The 18,768-nt window shown below is 55.4% G+C and overlaps 1 protein-coding gene and 1 long non-coding RNA gene across 5 annotated transcripts in view; one reads left to right on the top strand and one right to left on the bottom strand.

The window, feature by feature from the left end:
- MXRA7 (matrix-remodelling associated 7) overlaps nucleotides 1–4,764 on the top strand; it is a 32,859-nt gene extending 28,095 nt beyond the window's left edge. For 2 of the 4 annotated variants that reach the window (XM_015559240.1, XM_015559239.1), the window contains 2 exons: nucleotides 3,618–3,978; nucleotides 4,100–4,764. Coding sequence is in view for 2 of the 4 variants with exons in the window: in XM_015559239.1 (XP_015414725.1) it covers nucleotides 3,618–3,732 (115 nt within the window). In the remaining 2 variants the exon portion in view is untranslated. Of the gene's footprint in view, nucleotides 1–751; nucleotides 900–3,617; nucleotides 3,979–4,099 lie in introns of those variants that run through there. The other 2 variants (XM_015559242.1, XM_015559241.1) reach the window with 1 other exon arrangement.
- Nucleotides 4,765–4,854: 90 nt separating this feature from the next.
- LOC107181932 lies at nucleotides 4,855–9,336 on the bottom strand. The gene is made up of 3 exons (XR_001512649.1): nucleotides 8,229–9,336; nucleotides 6,761–6,955; nucleotides 4,855–5,373 (listed from the first exon to the last, which is right to left on the bottom strand). It is a non-coding gene; the product is annotated as an uncharacterized LOC107181932 (long non-coding RNA).
- Nucleotides 9,337–18,768: the final 9,432 nt, after the last annotated feature.

Here is an 18,768-nt window from a genome sequence, read left to right as displayed (position 1 = left end):
TTCCCATCTCTGCCAGAGGAAAAGTGGGCTGGGCTGTAGGCCAGGCTGGCTGATGGCCGAGGACCGGGACCCAGCGCCGCTCCATTCCGAAGGTCCGCAGGATGGCGCTGGAATGGACGCGACTCCAGTGGAAGAGTTTGCAGCACAATGGCCGGCGGGGGGGGCGGAGGGGGCAGCTGTGGGATATTCTAGTCTCTGCTGCCTGACCTGCCCGTGGGTGTGAATTTCTAGAAACTGCAGACTCTGACCTGAAGAGGGCGCCAGAGGACAAAAATCAGATCCCCGCCTTCCCCCAGTGTCTGTCCCTGTGTCATTTAGAAAAGGGGGGCACTGTTGGCCTCAGCTGGGGGAGCAGGAGTCCTAAGCTGCCAGTGTCCCCAGAGGGGACAGCACCCAGCCGGCGGGACTAGGAAGCAGTCCAGCATCCCAGGACATCCCATGCAGCCCCAGGCGGCGATCGAAAGTGCAGGGTGCCCGGCCTGCCTCCCTCCCTCAATTACCAAATGCCTCGCAGACTCGCTAGGGGGCCGGCGGGCTGTTGGGCTCTGTGCGGGGTCCCGCCGGCTGGGAACAGACTGTCTTGCTGAAGGTGCGGAGAGGTGAACTGCCCTCCCGTGTCTGAGAAGCCAGCGTCCAGCGGCCTCTGCAATTCCAAACATCCTTCCTCACCCCGCTCCCCTCCTCTCCACGGTATTCACTCGTACGATGCAATGGGTGACATCAATGATCTTCTCTCCGTTTCTCTTCACAGAACCGAAGAATGACGCTGCCCTTAGCGCCCTCCTAAAGGCTTTTCCTATGGCAGCTTAAAAGCTGGAGAGAGAAAATGACCCCAGAGAGCAGCCGTGGCTCCCAGTGCATCTTGCCTGCCCCGCGGGGACCAGACCCTCAGCGGGCCTCCCCGGGGCGGCGGACCCTGGGCCGCCTTTGCTCTGGGTGTGAGGCCTCCTCCGGGCTTGGGTGGCTGGCTTTGTGACGCTAAGGGGCTCAGGAGTTGTTCTCACTCCCTAAACATTGATTTCGCTTTTCGCTCAGCCCTGCCTGCCCCACACACCTGCACCCCTGAGACGGTCACAGGCCGTCCCTGCACAACCTGTCGTTTCCCTGCAGGCCTCCTGCTTCCTCCCGCACCGAGGCCTCTCAGGTGTGACCGAGGACGAACAGGGCGAGCTGCCCTGCTCCCTGCAGGGTGGGGATGGCCCGCTGCCCTCTGCCTTGGGGCCACTTCCCTCTTGCTCTGTCTGGCGCAGTCGCTGGGGGTGACAGACGCTGTATGGATGACCAGGCAGCAAAGCAAGGGCTGGCTGTTGGCTTCCCGTCCCCCTTGTTCCCTCCGAGGCTTCCACCAGCCCCCTTGTTGCTCGAGGCCTTCTCACTGATGTTCTTACCAGCTCAGCCGCAGCGCCCCTTTGCTTTGGCTGAAGCAGTGATAAGTGTTCGCTTCAAATATTTCTCCTCGATTCTGCCTTTTCCTAGAAAGTTTCCGAGATGCGTTAGTGCAGGGGTCCTCAAACTTTTTAAACAGGGGCCGGTTCACTGTCCCTCAGACCGTTGGAGGGCCGGACTATAGTTTAAAAAAAAAACTAGTCGGCTGCTAAGCAACAGGCAGCAGCGGCAAAAACACCCGGCCGCCGGATAAATGTTTTCTGCGGGCAGCATGTGGCCCGCGGGCCGCAGTTTGAGGACCCCGGCTTAGAGCTTCACCCGGTAATCAGGTTGGTCCCAGATTGGTTTCCTGGAGTTTTACATGTGACAGTATTTATTCCAGGCCAAACTAGTCTACAGTCTTAAGATGTGTAGGTTAAAACATTTTTTTAAAGCAATAAGTTAATAGGAAAACCGTTTCCATTGAATGGAAGGCTGGGAAAGAAATGTCCAGTGTCGGCCCCCGGGCATGTCCCGTTCCCAGGGCCCTTCTGCTCGGGCCTGATGCTCTAGGTTCAGGGCCGAGGGCAGAGCAGGCAGCGACCACAGCCACACAGAACCACAGGACGACAGATGTCCTCTTGTGGGCACACGTGGCCCACACAGCCATAGCAGTGTCCTTGTCCAGGCTGGGAGCTGCTGGTACAATAAGCCGGCGACTCCCTCCAGGTCAGTTACCTCAGTCTGTCTGCAAACTCCGAACGTGGGCACCAGGCCTCGCGCCCGGCTGACGGCGTGGACCTGCGTTTCAGCCTCTGTTCAGCCCAATAAACGCGGAGCACATGATCTTGATTACGGTGTGTTTTTTCAGTTTTGCTTGTTTCAAAAGATAATCTCCTCTGAACCCCTTAAAACTTGAGCTTTCTCTCATGTTGATGCCTGGCGCTCACCCTGTTAACAGGATGCACGTGTCACGGCCCTCGAAACACAGGCGCGTTTGCGTTCACTGGTGGGGGTGCCCACACGTACATCTGATGAGTCCATCCAAGGAGCTCAATACACACCCTTCCAATGCCCAGTGCTGCCCTTTCTTCAGGCGGCAGGTGCAGGGCCCCTGGCAGAGGCTCCCTCTCCTCCACAGGAAACACTGGAAATTACTTTCCCCGGGTGGCACAGAGGCTGGCACTGGGGACTGCAGTACTCCAGTCAGACTGCTGGGTGGGGAGACATGGTCCTTGCAGAAGGGATGTGTTGGGACAAGTGTAAGGCAAGCCATCGCACCCCTGCCCAGCAGCACGGGGTGCCGGCCCTGCAGGCGGTGCTGCGTCTGCAGGCCACGGTGCCGGAGGCTGTACCCAAGCCGTGCCCAGCTGGACCCACAGTGACGACAGCAGCCTGGCTGCAGGGAGGTGCTGCGGTCCCACCCTGACACTTGGCTGACATTCTCAAGGGGACCAACACCAAGCTGGTGGTGTGGTGTGGAGGGACGAATTACAGAGGCCCGAAGCCAGAGCAGCGAGCCGGTGCCAGCACACAGCACCCAGTCATGCCAACAGCACAGCAAACCAGGCAGAACAAACAACCAAACTGTTCCCTGGGTTTCGCTGCAGTTTCACACCCTTTCATGTCTGCAGCTGCGCTGGGCAGAGAGCGTGGCTGAGCCTCGTAAAGAGAGCAGCCTGAGTGTCATAAACAAAGCCCATCTCCAGCCACATCTGAGGGACAGGGACCCGCAGGCCATAAGGTGTCTATGCAAATCAGAGAGAGGCGCCCCTTCCTCTGAGCAGCGGGACCCCGCCCCCAGCCCTCGCCCTTGGCCATGCACATCTGTACGCTCCCCCTTTCCCCAGCCCACAATGTGCTTTCTCTTCGCTTCTGGCTCCTCTACACGAAGGCTGCTGCTACCACATCTCCGCACAGAACCTCCAGCCCTTCGTGGGACCCACCTTCCTCCTCCTCGCCTCACTGAGATGTGTGGTCAGGAGCAAAAGGTGGTTCCGGGGGAATCAAGCACCAGAACCCGAGCCATACTTGGGGGTCCCCAATCTCCAGGGTAGACCCAAGACTCAGGTCGTGTTTAGAACCTCTAGCTGAGTCCTCTAGTCTAGACCACACCACCCTGTGTTCTGAGGGGGTTGGTTGGAGGTGAGTTTTCTGCTGTTCTGGACGTTCGCGAAGCACTACCTGCCCCCAGAGGGCTCCCCTGCCCCCTAGGCTCACTGCTGTCCCGCCTGTGTCCTTCCTCCCGGCAGAGTTCAGAAAGAGCAGCTGGCGGCCATCTTCAAGCTCATAGAGGACAACAAGGAGACGTTTGGCGAGATGTCCCACGGCGACGTGCAGGAGCAGCTCCGGCTCTACGACATGTAGGCTGCCCCCTCCGCCCGGGGACACTGTGCTGTGACGCTGCCTGACCCGACCCCAGCCCTTGTCACGTCGACTTTGTAGGCGTCCCTCGATCTTCTAACCACAGACGGAGAGGTTCATCACGTACAGATCTGCTCAGTCCTCGCAGCCTCTGTGTTATGTTACAGGAATCAGGACTGTGGTGTTCAGGGGAGAAAGGCCCGGCTCCTCTGGCTTCTGCCCATGGGTGAGGCCCCAGCTGTTCCATAGGTAACCCTCCCAGGCCCGTTCCATAGAAAACCCTCCCAGGCCCCCGCTGTTCCATAGGTAACCCTCCCAGCTGTTCCAGCTGTTCCATAGAGAACCCTCCTGGGCCCCAGCTGTTCCATAGGTAACCCTCCCAGGCCCCCGCTGTTCCATAGGTAACCCTCCCGGGTCCCAGCTGTTCCATGGGTAACCCTTCAGGTTCCAGAGGCTCCAGCTGTTACACAGGTAACTCTCCCAGACTGTCTTCCTCTCCTGACTGAACCCTCCACGCAGCCCCAGGGCAGGGGTGGCCCTGGAGGGTTGACCTGAAGGCTCAGCCCCCAGCACACATGTGGAAGGATCCCTGGTGCCGGGGGAAGATGTGTATCAGGGTCTGCGGCCTGCATGTCCAGTCTGGTAACACTATACTCTTACCCTGCCTTAGAAGGACTTCTGGAAGCTTCTGTGACTGTAGGGAAGCAAGCAGTGGGGGAGCACTCTTTCAGCAGAGTGGCTAATTCAACCCCACCGTCCGTCCTGGAACAAAGCATCGGTCTCAGGGTTAAGGCCCTCCCAGCATTTCCCTCCCGTAAGCATGAGGCTGACTTTACGTATAACTAAGCACCTTAAAAGCACCCAGAACTATGCCAGACACAACAGACAGAAGACACAAACCCTGGGCACGCGCCTGCCTTCAGGGAGGTGAAAGTGCTTCAGAGAAGACAGGCACGGCACCGGGGAGGGACCTCCCCAGGCAGCAGTCGAGAAAATGCTAAAACATAGTAAGACCTCAGAACAGTCGGGGGCCCCTCACGAGAGCCATGTTTCTGTGGGTGCAGGCTGTGTCTGATCTCCCCGCCGGCGGAACATTTCAGAGCCAAGTGAGTTAGGAAGAGGCCATGATGTTCTTATATTTTTTATTTGCTAGAATAAAATGAAATCAACACACAGAATTAAAAGAGGCCGGGGCATTTTGAGGCCCTGAAGTCAGCAACGCTGGGACAGGCACCTCCTCTCCTCTCCCATCGCTAGACCCGCTCTCGGCCTCCTCCACCTGCTGCTGGAATCCCTTCGGCTTCTTTGCTGACAGTCGGCATGGCAGACGGGCTGCTCTCTGGTCCGTGGTTATACCCACACGTCAGTGCTTTTTACTCTTAAAAATTATTTTTATCTTTTTTGCAAAACTTTTAAAAATTTCATTATTTGAGAATTGTTTGTCCCCTTTCTGGGGTCTCAAAGACCCACGTATGTGGTTTTATCTCGCTATTCCCTGAACGCACACAGCGGGCAGGTCTCCGGGGCTGCACTGCAGGTGGCACTGCCCCTGGTGGCACTGTACTTCCTTTTCCTCACTCCTGCCCCCTGTCTTTCGCTGCCTCACTGGGACACCATCAGTCCATTTGTGGCCAGAAGAGTCCTCTTAAAACAAAACCCATCTCTTTTTTAAAATATATTTTTATTGATTTCAGAGAGGGAGGGAGAGAGATAGAAACATCAATGATGAGAGAAAACCATTGATCTACTGGGGATGGAGCCTGCAACCTAGGCATGTGCCCGACCAAAAATTGAACTGGTGACCTCCTGGCTCATGGGTCAATGCTCAACCACTGCGCCACATCAGCTTGGCTAAAACCCATTTCAAACTGACACCCCCATGTCCCCCCAGATATCAGTATTGCTACAGGTCAAGAAAATCAAAGTACCTTCCAAATAACGTACCTGCTGATTCAAGCCCATTCTTAGAGGTTTCCTGGTAAAAACTTTAACACAACCATAAGATAGCATCCTACCCTGCAATTTGCAACCAAGAGGAAACACCCGTTCGTTCACAAGTGTGGAGAGGAAGACAAATTCACCCCATTAGGGTCACAAAACAGCAGAAGGTAGGGAGAAAAAACAGAGGGTGACTTCCACAAGCCAGGCCACCGCCAGTGTGTCACTGCCAGGCGGGGCCCAGGAGCCAGCAGAATGGAACTCTCCAGGTCTGGAGGTTCAGAGACTTCCAGGGCGCAGTCTCCTCCAGCAAGAGCAGCCTCTCTGAGCCGCTGAGGTCCTGGCGCCCCCTTTCACTCCGGCACCGCCCCCTTCACCCCATCACCGCCCCCTCACTCCGGCACCGCCCACTCTGGATCCCTGCTCCGGACGCGCTCACACACACAGCTGTGGCTCGTCACCCATCACACACCTGCCGTGGTTAAAACCATGCCCACAGACAGTCCGTGTCTGTTCACCAAACTCTCTTCGCTGGAGACTTTTCAGGCCTCCTCCTACTCCGGCACCGCCCACTCTGGATCCCTGCTCCCGGACGCGCTCACACACACAGCTGTGGCTCATCACCCATCACACACCTGCCGTGGTTAAAACCATGCCCACAGACAGTCCGTGTCTGTTCACCAAACTCTCTTCGCTGGAGACTTTTCAGGCCTCCTCCTTCCCTCTAAGTCTCTAGTACCTGCCAGCATCGGACAGAATGAAGTGTCTCCTCGCTTCCTGCCCTTAAAGTTGCTGCCTTTCCCAGCGGCTGCATTGAAGGAAACGTGCACTCGGAGCAGCCTGAAGCGCTGCCTACAGCCAAGGGCAAGCTTGCTGCGAGCTGCACACACACCGCTCCCCTCCAGCTGCCCCCTCCACTCCCCCTCACCACCCTTTAGATAATTTGTACTTGTTTCCAGTGCTTTAAAACCTGAAAATGTAACTAGTTTTCCTAAGAACAGATCACTTGACAGTGTTTTGTTCTTCCCAATTTGATGATAAGAAATACACTTGTCCAAAGGATGGCCCTGTACTCACAGTTTGACAAAGTTACCTTCTGGGCAGCTGTCCAGGCCTGGAAGACGGCAAGTGGACGCACGGCTGGGCCCAGACAGACGGGGCCTCCTGTGCTCCCAGGCCACAGGCAGCCTGTGGCACCAGACACTGAAGGGCAGGAGGGAGAGGTGGTGCCATCTGAACGCACCACCACCCTCACTGCCTGGGATCCATGTCCAGGCTCCACTTCTCACTGTAGAAGGAGAGGTTACATGAACGTGAAGCAGGGAAAGTCATTTCCTTTCTTCTCCTCGCCTCCCTTAACAGAAGGCCCCAGGACGGATAACCTGGGCACCCCCCCCCCCCCACCCCCACCCGCCGTCCTGCCAGGCTTTAGTCCTGGGTCCCTGGAGAACCACGGCCAAGCTAAGCACTTTCCCTTGTTTTGTTTTGTGTCGTGGTCTTTTGTTTTCTTCCCCCATTACCATCACTCTCACTTTATTTTTACTCTATTTCCCGCTCCTGAGTCTTCCACCAGGTTCTCCACCACCACTTCTACTCCTTATGAGTAAACCATTTTTATTCGTTTTGGTTTGGGCCTTTCAGCCCTTGTTTTTGCTAAAAGTAGCAGCCCACACGCACGATCTCTGGAGATCACCCCATGGGAACGCCGCTGGCTTCCGCATTCTTTTTAATGCTGCAAAGTCTGCTGAATAACAATACTATAGTGCGGATGGCTGCCGTCTATTCTGCCATTTGCCTACTAGTGGGCATTTGTATCGCTGCCATTCTTGCTAATTCAAATACCACTGCGCACCTCCCTGTGGAAGTGTCTCAGGGCAGATTCCTGGGAATGGACTGGCGGTCAAAGCTAAATTCACAGGTTCCTTTGTCAAGTGTCACTTCCCCACCCCCCACCCCATCCAATTTGCAGCGCATGACAGCGTTTCTGCGCTGACCTTCCCGACGGACCTGGTCAAATTTTGGATTTTTACCAACCTGATAGGTCAAGATGTTAGCTCAGTGAAGTTTTAATTTGCACTTTTCTAATGAAAGAGGTTGAGCATCCACTCAAGTGTTTAAGGGCTCCTTACATCCCACCCCCCACCCCATAAACCAGGGGTCCTCAAACTTTTTAAACAGGGGGCCAGTTCACTGTCCCTCAGACCTTTGGAGGGCCGGACTATAGTTTAAAAAAAAGCTATGAACAAATTCCTATGCACACTGCACATATCTTATTTTGAAGTAAAAACAAAACAAAACGGGAACAAATACAATATTTGTGTTTGCATGTGGCCCGCGGGCCATAGTTTGAGGACCCCTGCAAACTGTCCGTTTCTGTCTCTTCCTGCTTCCTACTGACCATCATCCATCCATTTTAGCTCTAATACCCCTAACAGCGCACATTTCCATTATTTGGGCCGTGGCTCGAAGCGCAGCGCCGGCCGCCCAGCCCCGGTTCTGCATATGCAGGGGGCGTGACACGAATGGGTGCAGAGGCCAAGGCAATGCCAGGAAACACCTACCAAACTCCGCAGCCTTGGTTGAAAACCATGATACTGAGGAAAGGCCCTTCATTTACGCGTTAACTAATCGCTCACTTTACGCACTCGGAGGAAGCCCGCACCGGGACAAAACACAGAGGTTTGAACCTTACTTTCCACGGCGGGTATCCCTCCGCGGCACCTCAGTGGTTCGAGCACCTGCCAATCTCTGCGAAGGCGAAGCTCTTGATTGCCATTGGATACTGCACCTTCCCATTGGCTCCCTCCGCCCCAAACCCCGCCCTTCACTCAATGATGGTGATCCCGGATGTCCGGTCTCGTCCAGTCGCCTTTCCTCAGGGATTGACAAGGGCCTTTGTCCAATGAGAAGCGCGGGGTGGCTCTTGGGTCCACGCAAGCCCCGCCTCTCGCCTCTGCCGCAGAGGCTGACGGGTGTGGGGCCTTCGGGCGGCTGTTCGCTGACGCGCCTGGGCCCGGGCTTCCGGGTTTGCCTCTGGAGGCCCAGCCCGGGCTGGCGGCGCCTCTGCGCCAGTCGGTTCCCACACCGAGGCCCCTCCCGCCTCGAGGTGCGACCTGGCGACCTGCCCGGCCTGGGTCTGGATCCTAGTTCCCTCCCCGAGCGCCGCGCCAGACCCTCAGTACGAAGATGACTCCCAGCGGGTTCCCGTGCCCCAGGCTCCCGCCAGCTCCCGCGCCAGCACACGCCCCGGGCCCGTTGCAGAGCGGGGCCTGGGGCCTCCGGCCGCCGTCGCGGAGCTGGGCCACCACGCCTCCCCGTGCAACCTTGGTTTCCCAGTTCCCCGTTACCCACGCGCCCAAGGCAAAATCCAGCAAATCCTTTGGGTGGGGAGCTGCACGCACCCTTTTCCGCCCCGAGGGGCCGTGCGTGTGGTGCTGACAGGACGGTGCCAGGCAAACGGGGCACACCCTCACCTGTGCTCGCCCGTTCACGCTCCGCCCTGGGCACTCGGCCGGGGTTGACCTGAGCGCCTCCGAGTCTGAGATCACACGCCCGGTTCCGCCGCCCCAGTCCGGCCCACCGGAGGCTTCACACCCTGGAGTGGGGTGCCACCACCTGGATTTGGGGGGCCTGGCCATGGCCTAGGTCGCCTACAAATGAAAGGGGGCCGTGCCGCAGACCGGGTGCCCAGAGGTCACTGCAATCTGCCCAACAACTGCCCATCTGCAGTCGGTCTCCCAGCAGCCTGGCTCCTCTCCTCTCAGCGCTGTAACTTCTTACCGAGCTCCAGGCTGCCAGGCACTTGGCGCCTTCAGGGGCTTAGCACGTTCGCTCCGCTGTGTGCGGTGGTGTCTGGCTCTCTGGCCGTCAGCCTCAGTGACTCTGCAAGTTCAATTTCAGGAGACGAGGCAGCTGGCAAAGGGAGCCTGGGGCACGGGAACCCGCTGAATCGTTCCCGGAAGAAAAGGTTCAATGAAAGGAGCGGGGAGTGAGGGGGCACAGCACGCAAGATGGAAAGTGGGGTGGTGAGCGGTGGGAGCCGCACATGGTGCCTCTCAGACATGCAGGGAGCCGGGCTCCTCGGCTTTACCTCCCGGCAAGGCGAGAGGAAGGGGCTCCAGCTCCTCCGGGCCATGGCACACGCGGGCACTGTGCCTGGCCAGTGTTCCCTCTGGGTCTTCACTCCCCTTTGACAGGAGAAAGGACTAAAGGTTACTGAAGCCCTAGCTGGTTTGGCTCCGCGGACAGCGGGTCAGCCTGCGGACTGGAGGGTCCAGATTCCATTCTGGTCAAGGGTATGGACCTCGGTTGCAGGCTCAAACCAGCCCTCCCACCACCACCACCGCCACCCGGGTTGGAGCAAGTGTGGGAGGCAACCAGTGGATGTTTCTCTCTCTGCCCCCCTCCCTCCCACTCTCTCTAAAAATCAATGGAAAAATATCCTCGGGTGCGGATTTAAAGGAAGTTATTGAAGATAACCCGGTTTAAAACCGAGCGAAGGATCTGAGTATCCTTTCAGCAAAGAAGGTATACAGATGCCCAATAAGCACATGAAAAGATGTTCAACATGCAGATGGAATGCAAATGAAGACCCCAGTGAGAGAGGATGGCCATAATCAATGAGAAGGACAGGCAATAACAGGTGCTGGCGAGGGTATGAGGAAGAGGCAGCCATCACACGCCCTTGGTGGGCATTAGAATGGCGCAGGGGCTGTGGGAAACGGCGGCAGTTCCTCCCAACATGAGACGAAGGCGTGCCCTCCGACTCAACAGCTCTGCTCCTGGGTAGTACCCAGTGCAATGAAAACATGTCCACGCTCACCACAAAGAGAAAGTCGTGTGACACGGTGGAGCTGTCAGCTAACAGCATGGCGGACATCGAAGGCTTTAGATCGTTGAGTGGTATGGTTGGTATGTGAATCACACTTAAATAAACGGAAGATTATATAATTTTTGCTTTTGTTTTTGTTTGGTGGCATTCTAGTGGAAATGGCAACATCAGCACATGTTGTGGATGCCTCTTTTTATTTTTAATATATTTTATCGATTTTTTACAGAGAGGAAGGGAGAGGGATAGAGAATTAGAAACATCGATGAGAGAGAAACATCGATCAGCTGCCTCCTGCACACCCCCCACTGGGGATGTGCCCGCAACCAACGTACATGCCCTTGACCGGAATCGAACCTGGGACCCTTCAGTCCGCAGGCCGGCACTCTATCCACTGAGCCAAACTGGCTAGGGCAGTTGCCTCTTTTGAGAGGATTTTTTTGTTGTTTTTTAAAATATTTTTATTTATTTCAGAGAGGACGGGAGAGGGAGAGAGAGATAGAAACATCAGTGATGAGAATCACTGATTGGCTGCCTCCTGCCCCCCCCCCCACCCCCCCCCCCCCGGGCATTGAGCCCGCAATCCGGGCATGTGCTCTTGACCAGGAATTGAACCGTGACCTTCATAGGTCGACGCTCACCCACTGAGCCACGCCAGCAGGGCCTGAGGGGATGTTTAAGGATCTGAAACTGAGAGAGAAAAGACACGTCTTGGGCTTGTGCTAACAGGGAAGTTATTGTGTGCTGTGCCCTCTGTGACTGCTCTTATGAGAAAAGGGCAGGTTGGGTCCCCAGGAAACCAACTGTGAAGTGGAGATGGGCATCGAGAGTGCGCCCCTGGGGTTGGCACCTGTGGGCGGGAGCGGAGGGGCAGGACCGGGCCCAGGGACAGTGGGCTGTGACCCAGTCTCCTAGAGGCCGCAGCAGACCCTATGGGGAGTTCTTTTCTTTTTTTTTTTTTTTTAGCAAAGGTGGACATTTATTGAAGAAGCACAGACTCGCACGTGGGGAGGGGAAAGCCCCCGCTGTGGGGAGTTTTGAAGATGGGAGGGCCCGTCAGCCCATGGGTGTGAGGACCAGGCCTTTTACCAGCTTGTCCATCAGTCACTGGATGCTGGCTGCCCCGGGCAGGCCCTCTCCCTCCCGCGTAGGGGTGGACAGTGGAGAGGGGGCTCTGAGTGACACATCAGTGCAGCCACCATGATGATGATGATGATGATGGTGATTTGAATTTTATAGAAGAGAGAGCTGAGCCATGCAGTGCTAAGCGCCTCATCCAGGATGCAGGTGGCTGTCACGGGAGGCACGTAAGCCCCCTCAGGCTGGCCGCTGGCTGCCGAGTGTGGGGGCGGGGGCGGGAGCTGAAGTGCCTCTGGCCCAGGAGGTGCCTGGGATGCCGAGGGAACACAGCCCGGTGGAGTGTGGAGTGCGGGGACTGGGTGCTGCACACCAGGGCTGGTGGGTCCCTGGAGCGTGGACCCCTCTGGCGAGATGACTTGTTGGATGAAGGACTGGCCAGGCCGATGGGTCTCCACACCCACACCGCTTTGACCGGTCCCAAAGCGCCAAGCTCCCTCCCCTAGAAGACATGCTATAAGTCACCTGCCGTCTCTGACGACCGCCCCACCCACCTAATATAAATAGACATCACAATATAAACAGAAACCATATTAAAAACGAATGAGGAAGCCCGGCTGATTTTGCTCAATCGTTAGAGCGTTGGCCCGTGGAGTGAAGGGTCTCGGGTTCGATTCCGGTCAAGGGCATGCATGTACCTCAGTCGCAGGCTCCATCCCCAGCCCCGGTGTGTGCGGGAGGCCACCAATCCATGTGTCTCTCACATCGATGTTTCTCTCTGTCTCTCCCACTCCCTTCCACTCTCTAAAAACCCATGGGGGGAAAATTCTCGGGTGAGGGTTAACGAAAGTAAATAAAACCAAACACAGTCTCTTATGGGGTCAGGAGCATGCGCCTGCGTGCACCAGGAAGCCAGGTGAGAGCTCATGGCCGCCTTTCACCAATACTGCAGGCCCCACGGTGGGCGCCAGCGAGGGGCGCTACCAGGAGCACTGCAGCTTCTGTTCTCCACTCACACGCGGCCGGGTCAGAGGTCAGCGCGCACACTGATAAGAGGAACCATTTCTGGCAGATTTGAGAGGAAGAGGGACCTGCTGACAGGCAGCGGGCGCCGGAGCCCCGGAGGCGGGCGAGGCAGAGGGGCCGCACTGGCGGCCGGCAGGGAAGTGAAAGCGCAGAATGCAAGACCGCGGTGGGGGCCCTGCTGGGTGCTTCCTGTCTGCCCTCCTCCCTGGGTGGGTGATGGTATTTAGAAATGAGAACTGAATTCTGCTGCTGCCGCGGGCAGGTGTGCAACATCTGTCTCTCCGACCGCGACCCCCTCACCTGCGGGAACAGCTGTTCCAAGGCGGCCTCTGTGGGCGTTTTTGCAACTAGGAAACTCGGGGGCATGTGGCCCTTGTCCACTGGAGTGGCTTTGCGGGTTGCTCAGTTCAAAGAGTTTTCTGATGTGTTTTCTCAGACGTTATATTACTTTATGGCTTGGGAGGCCTGTATTTGTTTTTTTATCTAACACTGACACTCCAGGGAAATGCAAACAGAACCGGGGCCCTGAGGAGGCTATGGAGGCATCAGAACACCTATTTAAACAGGTGTTTAAACAGCACTCTGGTGGCAGTTAAGCAATAAGCACACAGAGCCCACAGCCAGGAGCCACGGGAGACCGGCTCTGTCCCAGGCCGCCCAGCATGGAGGCAGCGGCTCCTGGCAGAACCTGTCTCATCGCCGTCAGAAGGGCCCCTGACTCATGGGAACGGCGGCTCGCTCTCTCTCGGCCAGCAATCCTCCCTTTATTCTTGGGAATTGTCTGAAAGAACAAACTTCTGAAGTGCTGTGCAAACCAGTCCTGGCTTCCTGTAACCCCACCCCCGGGCTTACAGGAAGCCTGAAGTGGGAGGCCCCGGGAACGGAAGTCTGAAGTGGGAGGGCGAGAAGGGGTGACCTACCTGCCCTGCTACGGAGCCTGCCCCGTGGCTTCTAGGTCTCCAGAAGCTGCCACTCAGCAGGAGGCGGTGCCAGGGTGCCCCTCCTCCAGGGGTCCTGTGGGCATTCTCACCCCCACCCCTCGGCCACTTGGCGTCTCTCTGGTCCTCAGCTGTGAGTCTTAGCCACGGTCCTGGAACAACATGGAAAACCCCATTCCGCATCTTGGCGCATGTGGCCAAGAAGCTGGATTCTGCCCACACCTGGAGCTGCGGCCCCTTCTCCTTTTTTAAATATATTTTATTGATTTCAGAGAGGAAGGGGAAGGGAGAGAGAGAGAGAAACATCAGTGATGAGAATCATTGATCGGCTGCCTCCTGCACGCCCCACACTAGGGATCAAGCCCGAAACCAGGGCAAGTGCCTTGACAGTGAATTGAACCGTGACCTCCCGATTCATAGGTCGATGCTCAACCACTGAGCCACGCCGACCAGGCTCCCCTTCTCATTCTTTTTTTTTTTTTTTTAATATATTTTATTGATTTTTTACAGAGAGGAAGGGAGAGAGATAGAGAGTTAGAAACATCGATGAGAGAGAGACATCGATCAGCTGCCTCCTGCACATCTCCTACTGGGGATGTGCCCGCAACCCAGGTACATGCCCTTGACCGGAATCGAACCTGGGACCCTTCAGTCCGCAGGCCGACGCTCTATCCACTGAGCCAAACCGGTTTTGGCACCCCTTCTCATTCTTTAACCACCGTCACTCATTGGCTTGGGCAGTAAGATATCTCCTATGTAGACCCTTTGAGTGAGGGCCAGTTTTTCCACATGCAGGATATGGGTCTGTTTGAGGGTCTCTGTTTTGAAATTGAGCCTTGGGGAGAAGGTTAGTAAAAACTGCATATTATCAAAAACCTGCTGATATTTTAGGAGTCCAGAGAAATGGCACTTTCTTATCAGGCATGGCTCAGATGGGATGCATGGAGGGGTCCCTTCTCCTCCTTCATGGACACCCTCCTAGTTTAAAGGCCCCGTCAGATGTACAATGTGTCAGATAAAACACCCTTATTCACCCTTTATCTTCTCATGGTCCTTGGTAAGGGTCTAGGGATAAAAAAAAGTGAGTGGAGCCGAAACCGGTTTGGCTCAGTGGATAGAGCGTCGGCCTGCGGACTGAAGGGTCCCAGGTTCGATTCCGGTCAAGGGCATGTACCTGGGTTGCGGGCACATCCCCAATAGGAGATGTGCAGGAGGCAGCTGGTCGATGTTTCTCTCTCATCAATGTTTCCAACTCTCTATCTCTCTCCCTTCCTCTCTGTAAAAAATCAATAAAATATATTTTTTTAAAAAAGTGAGTGGAACACAAAAACTATCCCAGGGAACGGGAGATGTGTGGAGTGGCCACGGTACTGCCGGTAACGACTGCGGAGTGTGCACCTGGTGGGAGTTTGGGCTGGTCCAGCATCAGGAACAGGCCCGGGGAGGTTTGGTTCATTCTCCCCCAGCCCTCCGCCCGAACTAGGCTGAGCAGCACAGGCTACTTGGGATCTTGGAAGACATCTGGTCAACCAGCTCATGTTACAGGCGATGCTCAGATTTAACTTCGCCCTGAGGCCACAGAGCACATTGTGCAGGTGCCCACACTCCCTGGCTTCAAATCCTGGCTGTGCTACCACCTGGTTCAGTGGTTTAGGGCAAGTTACTGTGCGTCTTCACTTTCTTTACTTGTAAAATGGAGATTTTTAATGGCCAACTTCATTGGATTGTTATGAGGAGTAAGAAAACATACGTTTAAGTGCTTAGAATAGAGTCTGTGCCCTGTGAACTCATAATATAACCATTCATGAGTGATTTGCTCAAGGTTGCACAGTTAAAACAGTGGCAGGGTGTACTCTCAGAGCCAGGAGGCGAGTGAAATGCATTCTGGGTGGCAGCAGAAGGAGCCCCCTTACTGTGGAACTTATGATGCCCAGGTGAGCCACGGGCTGCAGCAAAACAGCCTTCCCGACCGGAGAAGGGGTTGGACGGCCCAGGGCAGAAAGGACTTTCATTCCCAAAGACACCCAAAGGTCCTTCTTGTGTGGTTTGGCAAACAGCTGCCTTTGTTGGTGGCAGTGGGACAATTCGGGGATAAAGGCCTCCACTGTGAAGCGCCCGCCCAGGTATGACGCAGAGCCAAATGTGCATTTCCAAGGGCCAAGGCCATGCTCAACCTTAAAGACAAGATAAAGCACATTTTCTTTAGATTATAGAGAAAAGATCCAACGAAGGTCTTGTTTCTGAACAGCACACCCCAAAGGGCCAAGGACAAACGGGAGCAGAGTGACAAACCCAAGCAGTGCGTGAATTCGGGGAGCAGGTTGTCAGGAGCGATAAGAACAGCTCCTGGCCTGGAGGGCGGAGGGGAGCTCTCCGAGTCCGTGTGTAATTCTACGAGCAGCGAAGAAGCTGCCTGCGTTGAGTTTGCTTCTTTTCAGAGACCTGTTGGCCTCAATGGCGTATTCCACGGGCACAGAAAGGACAGGGTGGCACAAAGGACGCCGGTGGCACACCTGACAGAAAGCTTTCTGGAGCCTGATGTGGGCAGTGCCCTCTGCTTGCTGTGTCAGGCGCTGGCACACCCCCAGCCTGCCCCACGGGTGCCGAGAGCACATGTCACTGTCTCCCTGAGCTCGACTCTGCCGCTGGCTTCTGTGCCCGGGCGAGCCTATCTTTGCTCTTTCTGCAATGTTGGTGATTCTGTACTGACATCGGGAAAAATGGCTCCTCAGAAACGGTGTCCCAAAGCACATTTTGCACACGATGCTAGTGAAACCAGCCACACAGCAGACCAGCCATACGCTGAGCAGAGAGACAAGACAAGGGAGAGAGACAGCCAGCAAGAGTCCTCTTAGTACCCCACTCATTCCTTGCAGTCAGAGCAAGACCGAAGTGAGGAAAACAAAACAGCCCGGCCAGTGTGGCTCAGTGGGTGGGTGTCAACCTATGAACCAGGAGGCCACGGTTCGATTCCCGGTCAGGGCACATACCCAGGTTGCAGGCTCGAATCCCAGTAGGGGGGATATTTCTATCCCTCTCTCCCTCTCCCCTCCCCTCTTTGAAATCAATAAAAACATATGATTTAAACAAAAACCAAACCAAACCAAAAAAATCTGAGCGAAGACATCGAAAGCTGCACACTGCACACAAACCAGGTACTAGACGCCACAGAATCGGGTAAGAATTAAACATATAAACAAATGGTCCAACAAACAACAGCTACAACAACCAGGCCCGGGGCAGGAGGACAGCCAGCGTGGAAACCCTGAAGTTCCCATTTGGTGGGACGTTAAATGGGCAGCCACTCAGAGTATTTCTCTCTGGCGGCTGTTGGGCTCCCAACAAAACAATTAACAGGAAAGAAACAGGAAAATGTGACTCATACGTGGCGGCGGGGGCACGGGGCAGGCAACAGAACCTACCATAAATATGTCTTAAAAACCAGAGGAAACTATATTTTTAAAAGATGAAGGAAAGTATGACAATGATGACTCATGAAGTCAAGAATGTTAATAAGGAAATGGAAATCATTTTTAAAAGACCAAACGAAGATTGTGGAGTTGAAAAGTATCACAAGAAAGGGAAGGAGCAGAGAGAAAAAATATTCATAGAAATAATGCCTGAAAACTTCCCAAATTTGTTTTTTTGTTTTTTTTAAATATATTTTATTGATTTTTTACAGAGAGGAAGGGAGAGGGATAGAGAGTTAGAAACATCGATGAGAGAGAAACATCGATCAGCCGCCTCCTGCACATCTCCTACTGGGGATGTGCCCGCAACCCAGGCACATGCCCTTGACCGGAATCGAACCCGGGACCCTTCAGTCCGCAGGCCGAAGCTCTATCCACTGAGCCAAACCAGTCTCGGCCCAAATTTGGTTTTTTTAAAAGCCCCGCTGGTGTGGCTCAGTGGTTGACCATCGACTTATGAACCAGGAGGTCACAGTTCGATTCCCCATCAGGCACATGCCCCGGTTGTGGACTCACTCCCCAGTAGGGGGCGTGCAGGAGGCAGCCGACAGACGTTCCGCTCTCATGGATGTTTCTATCTCTTTATCCCTCTCCCTTCCTCTCTCTCTAAAATTAAACAAACAAACAAAATGACAACATACCAGTTCACACACACAATCAATTTTGGCTTCAATGTGGACATTTAATCCCTCGGGCACCGCGGGTGGGAAAGTCGTGGGCAGCTGCTCTGAAAAATACGTGGGCCTTTCCTCAAACAAATGTAAACTAAAGCTGCCATATAACTCAGCATTATACCCCTAGGACCCTCTCAAGGGAAACGAGGCCCTCTCCACGCGGGAACCTGCCCAGGAATGCTCGTGGCAGCATCGTTCACAAGAGCCAAAGGCGGAGACAGCCCAGATGCCCAGGAACCGATGAACGGACCGACCCAACGCAGCATCTCCGGACAACGGAAGAACGCGGGGTGGAGCCCTGCGAAGTGACAGCAGCCAGCCACCGGGACCCCACACATCCCAGAGCCTCATTGACCCCGGTGTCCAGGACCCGCAAATCCACGGACACGGGACCGGGCGGGCGGTTGCCTCCCGCTGGGCGGGGAAGGAGGAGCGTTCGGGCAGGGGGCGCCCGCTCATGGGCATGAGGTTTCTCTGGATAAAATGTTTTAGGATTAGATTTAGGGGATGGTGGCACTGCCCTGTAAATCCCCTGCACAACCCAGGTATCCGGCTGAAACCCACGGGCCCGACACTTGGTGTTGGACTAGGCAGTAGGCACGTTATACCTCAACCAGCCTGTGGGGAAAAGTCACAGAGAGCCCGCTCAGAGAAGACGGGGCCTGCAGGGGCCTGAGTGCAGTGCCCTCACCACCCCCACAAGCTGACTTCTAGGGAGTTGGACTTCGTTTCCTGTGACCCCAACATGCCTCTAAGGCAGGGTGGGGACCCTTCTTCCTGCCAAGGGCCATTGGATATGCTTTTAAAAATATATTTTTATTGATTTCAGAGAGGAAGGGAGAGAGAGCGAAACATCAGTGATGAGAGAGAATCATGGATCGGCTGCCTCCTGCACATTTCACCCTGGGGATGGAGAGCAGAGGGAATCTGAGGGTGACACTTCCCAAGAATTCCAATCCTGGAGCGATCCCAAGGCACCCTCACCCTGAAGAGCAGACTCCAGGTGGGCAGCGTCTGTGGGGTCTGATTGCCCTCCTCCCCGTGCAAAACCCGGTTTTGCCCCCATTTGCAACTCAGCTCCGTTGGTC

Source organism: Myotis davidii, unplaced genomic scaffold, assembly GCF_000327345.1.
Source record: "Myotis davidii unplaced genomic scaffold, ASM32734v1 scaffold274, whole genome shotgun sequence".
NCBI lineage: Eukaryota > Metazoa > Chordata > Mammalia > Chiroptera > Vespertilionidae > Myotis > Myotis davidii.
The sequence above is the reverse complement of the archived record's forward strand: the minus strand, read 5'-3'. Positions and strand labels throughout refer to the sequence as shown.